This window comes from Opisthorchis viverrini (genome assembly GCF_000715545.1).
Source record: "Opisthorchis viverrini unplaced genomic scaffold opera_v5_178, whole genome shotgun sequence".
Taxonomy (NCBI): domain Eukaryota; kingdom Metazoa; phylum Platyhelminthes; class Trematoda; order Opisthorchiida; family Opisthorchiidae; genus Opisthorchis; species Opisthorchis viverrini.
Window position 1 is genome coordinate 683,971 of NW_008751835.1, and position 6,292 is coordinate 690,262.

At 45.7% G+C, this 6,292-nt stretch overlaps 1 protein-coding gene across 1 annotated transcript in view; it reads left to right on the forward strand.

Annotated features, from left to right (window-relative positions):
* The window catches only part of T265_07627 (hypothetical protein), a gene marked incomplete at both ends in the record, with an annotated part of 23,682 nt that overhangs the window by 13,454 nt on the left and 3,936 nt on the right, over window positions 1–6,292 (forward strand). Inside the window, 2 exons of the mRNA XM_009173195.1 lie at window positions 724–1,059; window positions 4,671–4,952. Coding sequence (XP_009171459.1) covers window positions 724–1,059; window positions 4,671–4,952 — 618 coding nt within the window. The remainder of the gene's footprint in view (window positions 1–723; window positions 1,060–4,670; window positions 4,953–6,292) is intronic.

The window sequence follows — 6,292 nt, forward strand, 5'->3', positions numbered from 1 at the left end:
GTTTGCAATCAAATTGCCCAGCTCAGCGAACAAGCCAACGACCACCAGTCTTTGTTCTGTTCTAGTAGAGGCTTCGCCTTAACTGAAGGTGAATTGATGCACGGCGTGTGAGACAGGCTGATTCTAAGCGGTTTGAGGATGGCCGAGTTTGAGTTTTACATGCATTTTTCGGAGACAGAACACACGTCTGCAGAACGTCGCACGAGCCGTTCCATCACTAAGCTAACAGGACGTCCATTCTTTGCAGTTCTTTATGCGCCTGACAATTTTGGACAGCAATCATCCGATTGGGACATCAATAAATTGGTGTGAAAGATCCAGCAACTCTGTTCGTAGTCATCCCCTCTTTATTTTTCTCACGTTAAGGCTTTAAATCTAATTAAATTAACTGCATGGTTATACGGCAGGGAAGTATCAGCGTCAACATAGATGTCGTCTATGGTGATGATGATGATGATGATGATGATGATGACCGTGAATTATCTCGTTTGGTCTGTTTCATTCGTGAAAAACGGATGAACACTAAGTGAATCCTTTTCTCCTTGCGGCCCGTTCTCCGGATGTATAGCTATCCTGGTGCTTGCAAACCTGGTTGTTTTCGAGCTCATCTTAAAAGCTCCGATACCTAAAAGATACCTTCATGACCCTCCAAGATTGCTCTTTTTAACAACTACAGAAACCTTCGCGCTCTGGTGAATCTATTAACATTTCATTCTCTTTCAGATTCGGGACAGCGAACTGGTAGAAATTGATCAGCTTTTAAGATCATGTCTACCGGCCTTTCGGAACAATACACTCAGGCGCGCTTGTTGGGATACTTACGGCTCCGATCCTACTTTACTTTGTCCACTTGTCACCCCGGCCAATTGTTTGCGGTCCCCGCTAATTCCACTGATTCTTGCCACCAGTTTACCAGATACGGCCGATTGGATGTGGCGAACCACTTTGCTCCAGCTTCCAATACGACGAGCTGACAGTCTGTCACTGTTTTTGGCCCTAGAAGCAGCGTACCGAAGCGGAAACCTGACTTCCGACCTCTCTGTCCCAGTATACATTCAAGTACGTCTTACATTCTTTAAGATCGAATTACCACTGCTCTTGGAGGATACCGAGGGTGAATCTGCGTTTCCTCATCTCCTATCGCTGCTTGCTAAGGACCTGACCCTTTGCTCTTCCCTTTTGTTGTCAGTTTGTGTGCCAGTAATAGATCATGTATATAATCCACTGGGGTAGCCCATCACAAGAGAACCTCACCTAGAGGTTCATCGGATGTCGGCAAAGGGGGATCGCAACCCAGGTCATGGTGGATGGAGAAAGCTTGTGTGGATTCTACAGGAGAGTATCCTCTTCTCAGAGGATTCCATCCTGGGGCTACTCTGCTGACACTCAGTGGTCTCAGCTGCTACAGTCCTCCTTTTACTGACCTTAGAGAGGTAGTGTATTGAAAGCGCTAGCTTATGTTCGTAATAGACGATTATTTGTGGGTGCAAGTGCTCAGTGTTGTAGAAGTGGTTGTCGTTGATAGGTACGCGCTGAAGATAGAGCCGTCAATTAGTCTTCCAGTCGTTTGAATCGGTGTTTCATCGTGCACTGATCACATTCATTATCATTTAACTTCTCGCTTTTCTGGTTCATAGTTCCTCATTGTCGCATTAAGCACTGCTGAATAGGTAGTATCACAAAACCTCAACAAGGCATAATAGCTTCGGGCAGCAGCGTTGTTACCTTACTGAATGTTAGGTTCTTCTCCCTGTGACGAAATTTGTTGTTTGTTGAACTCCCATAATAAGGCTAAGTGACTGACAACAGTCTGTGTGCTGAGTTAGCCAAAGCTATACAATCATCCAACACGATAGCACACAGGTCACTTTTCATAAGTGACAACATCACGGCTGACTGGTGGGCATTGGCAGAGTGAACAAAACTCGTTGATCGAATAAGCCACTCTATTTCTGCACCTCGCCCCGCAGATAATGAAACTTCCGTGTGTGGTAACATTGACTCGAAATCTGCAGTTACACTCATGGCTGTCAAAAACGTGAGGCAGGTAAATCATCCTTTCCATCACCGTCTTCAGCTTTGAAAAATCGTGAAATTGTTGTACAATGATTGTGGCTGCCATATTTTCGTTCACCGATCATCTGGACGGGGGGTAGCGGTAGATGGCTACACACTTGAGGTGGCAGCTGATATAATTAATGTGTAAGTAGAAACAATTCAGTGAAATTTTGACTAAGGAGATCGGAAAAGGAAGCTTTACTTATTTTGATACATGCGCGCCATTGGTCTATGTCTTACAACCATGGACAACCATGTCTCCAACCATTGATTTACCCCATTTCGGGGTCCTAATCCAGGGAGACGGAAATGAGTTTTCTGGTAATTACCTTCATACTTGGGTGCGCACCACAACACTATAAATTCGATCCTTGATTTCACGCCTGTGCCACAAATGGTGCAGGCTCACAAAAGCTGCTTTGGCCTTTCCCATCCGAATGGAAATATTGTCTTTGACTAGACCCACTGATAAAGCTGCTCAGGTAGACAGCTTGTCTCCGAACTCACTCGGCTCATTCACAGGCGTGAGGTTAGTATTCGGCCCCATCCAGTCTTACACCAGCTCTCTACACTTTGTAGGTGTGAAGCGCATGCCAAACCGTGATGCAGCTATGTTTGGATTACTTAACGTCGCCTGCATTATGATGGCGTTAGATCCAAAAAGAGCCAAATCTGTGAGCAAATCTTCTCAGTTCAGTTCAGTTTTTCAGTTTACAAACTGTGCAGTAGATTAAGCGAAATGTTACTATGTTTACTGTTGATTGGCAGTGAAACGTATGAGGCACATTAGTCGGATGGCTGACAGTTGAATGACCCAGCATCGTTTGCTCATATGGTGGGAAGGGCTTGGGAAGAGAACGTCGGTGGGCAAAATCTGCTGGTAAATGATAGTTTCCGGTTGCTCAGGCCGGGGCAGTGTTCAGTTGATATACCCCACCTTGAGCCTTGGATTTAAAAGTCTGGCCTAAAAGGCAGTGAGTAGTAGGGTTTTGCTTAGGAACCCTGCCCGGAGCCGATGACTTTTGGTCTCACCTGCTCGTCCAAATGGGGCTGGTCTAACTTGGGGGCGCAGGGTGTTAGAAATTACTGTTTGACTACTAACGCGGCTGCGCGCAGCAAGTTCCTATTGAGCACCATCAGACTTTGGTTTTAAAAGTGTGTCGACCATATTGGATAATGTGCTGGAAGTCACGGTCAACTGCTAGGCAATAGGGGTTTGAGGATTCTAGGGCCGTCCTTCATCGGGGGGAAATAGCATCGCTGCTCCCATGAATATAGGCATATTGGTCGCCTGGGGGAAACACCTCACTACCTTCACACTCCAATCGCAGATCGCAGTACATCTTCACCTCTAGACCAACTCGTAATACGGGGCTTTGCTGCTCTTGGTCTGCCTGCTCCCCTTCGGGGTTCGTGGCATGGCTGCACCTTGTTGAACAAAGTTACAGCCAGTGTGGTCCACAGGATCACTGCAGCTCAGAAGCCCGACCACCACTTCAAGGTGGCAGCTTGAAGTTGGGGAGACAGCTTCTTACTACTGATAAACTGACTCACACGTAAGGAACTGCACTCGAAGGGGGGTTGAGTTCAATTTTTTTCGTTTTCTCTTGTATAATACAATATGGTTTCATATTTCCTAAAAAGACACATGGAGCAAATCTGACTGCTCTGGGTGCGTCTTAGGGTTACGCCTCCTCCTTGTAGTAATGATGTGAGCAAGGGGGTTAACTGGACGTCGGCCGTTCGTGAGGAAATTAGCGGTTGTGGGGAAACACCAGTGGTTCGGTCTGCATGCGATGGGTTCTGGACTGATTGACTCTTAATAGAATGCCGCGTGTGCCCAGTAACGTTATTGTGTCAAGGTCGATGCAACTGACCTCCAAATCTATTCACTAACCAGGAAGGTGCAGAGCTAAAGGGGATTAAAAAAGGCTCCTTTGAGTTGGATTCGTCGAAGCATCGTCCGACCGTTTTACATGATGACCTAATCACCTATCAATTACGTCCTCATCTATACTTTCCCTGGCGATACTCTGTCCTGGGCGATGAACACAGACACTGTTTCTACATCCGATCTTATCAGATAAATGTAACATCTAAAATGTTGACTCTGTCCAACTGATATATGGTACATGTGATACATCCCGGCGAATTACCCGTGAAGCGGTTGTGTTGGGATCTGTGGAAGTGATCACTCAGATTTCGCTTTGCAGACTAATCGAAAAATTTTATGTAATATGGAAGAAGTGTGGGTAGGTCTGTAAGTTCTCGGGCTAAATAGGGAATCGAGTTCCGCACCGCACCCTCAGAACACTGACAAGAAAATTAGTACGGGTTTCAGATTCTTGGTCTTGTTTTGCACTCTTACAGCTTTAATGGGAGCAGCACATTGACCAAATACGGAAGCTAGTAGTATGATATTCATTATTCTAGCATATTCATTTACATTTCAAGCATATATATCGAGAATATCCACGACTGCTTATTATTCTGTGATATATCACTCCGACAGAGGGTATCACCATTAGTACGATTTCACATAGATTCACTGTCCAGTATCTCCCTAGATGGCTGGCTCATTCTAACCCCCTACCCATCCCATTACTCTACAGGGCATGTATCTTCATGCCTACAACGAACTGGTTTCGGAAACGATTTTCCGTGATACGTTCTGGCTGGTGATCGGTCTCGGCTCGCTATTGTTCTTGCTGGCTCTGGGCACTGGAACAGTGGTGATCCCGACTATAACGCTCATAGGAATCGGCTGGTCCCTCCTGGCTGCTTATGGGCTATATAGCCGTGTGCTCTGTGTCCCTCACTTCCCCGTACTCAATCTCATGGCTGTCGTGTTGGCTATCGGACTGGGAGCTGATGACCTACTGGTCTATTTTCAGGTTGGTTTCACTAGCTCCTGTTTGATTCTCATACAACAGAACGATTTCTTTGGTTCGTTCATTTTTTTTATTGGATCGTCTTTGGTCACAAAAGTTATTCACACATGTTCTTGTAGTAATGGACAGGGTCTCCGGTGGCTCCATGGTTGGAGCCCGACTTTACTGACCGGAAGGTCCGTGGTTCGAACCCGACCACTGTATCTCGACTTCCTATGTTTAGGCTTGGGCAACCTGGCAGTATCCCAGCCCTCATGTTCCTTCTTGCAGCATGGCAGTTAGGCACCAACAGAGCGCTACAGCTGAACGAATCTCAACCCATTACTGAACGGCAGTGAGTTCCAGTCGGAAGTGGACTTTTTTTGCTGCTGATGTTGGAAAAATCCGGTCGATTCATGCTAACTTCAATACAACATCATTGCGACTTTAACATTTTCCCGTTCTATTTACCTACACAAACTACCTTACCCGACTCGAAAACAGTGTGCCCTAACCAGTACAAAGAAACGTGGAATAACAGGCAATGTTAGTCTTTCAATATCTTGTACACAGTGTGGCGATAAAAGCACTGTGAAAACCTCCGGAATCTGTACAAAATCAACGGTGAAGTTTGCAAATTGGAATGTTAACAGTAAAACACCAGAGCTTCACCATCGCAGCAGTGCTCAATGTCTTCCAATAAATGCAAATGGCCGCTCTCACTCCCTCTCACTAATTAGGTCTGTGTGACTTAGCGATAAGTATACAGTCCGGACTATATTTAGTTCATGCCTTGGATTTCTCCGTGTGAAGAAAACTGAAACCCCTTTTAGAGCAAAGTCCATGCACGAGAGAACGGTTCTGGTCAGTCGAGATCGCTCAGGTGAGCAACGTTTTCTACATATAGCATACCTAGGAGTTCTACCGGAATTCTCCGCAACGTTCTTGTGTTATCGTGGCAATGTTCATCGCAAAATCAACTGTCTGTCTAATCTATAATCAGTTACTCTTTTTTAGGGGCGAGATGGCCCAAGTGGTTGGAGAATGTTCATCAATCAACTGTCTGTCTAATCTATAATCAGTTACTCTTTTTTAGGGGCGAGATGGCCCAAGTGGTTGGAGCGCGAATTTACTTACTGGAAGGTTCGTGGTTCGAACCCGACCTCTGTCTCTCGACTTCCCCTGTCTATGCTTGGGCAACCTAGCAGTATCCCAGCCCTCGTGCAACCTTCGGGTGGTATGGTAGTTAGGCACTGGAAGAGTGCTACAGGTGAACGACTTTTTTTACTCTTTTTTAGTTACTGATTTCTCTATGAATTCGCCTTAGTATTAGTAGATTGCAGTCTGTGAGGTTGATTGCAATA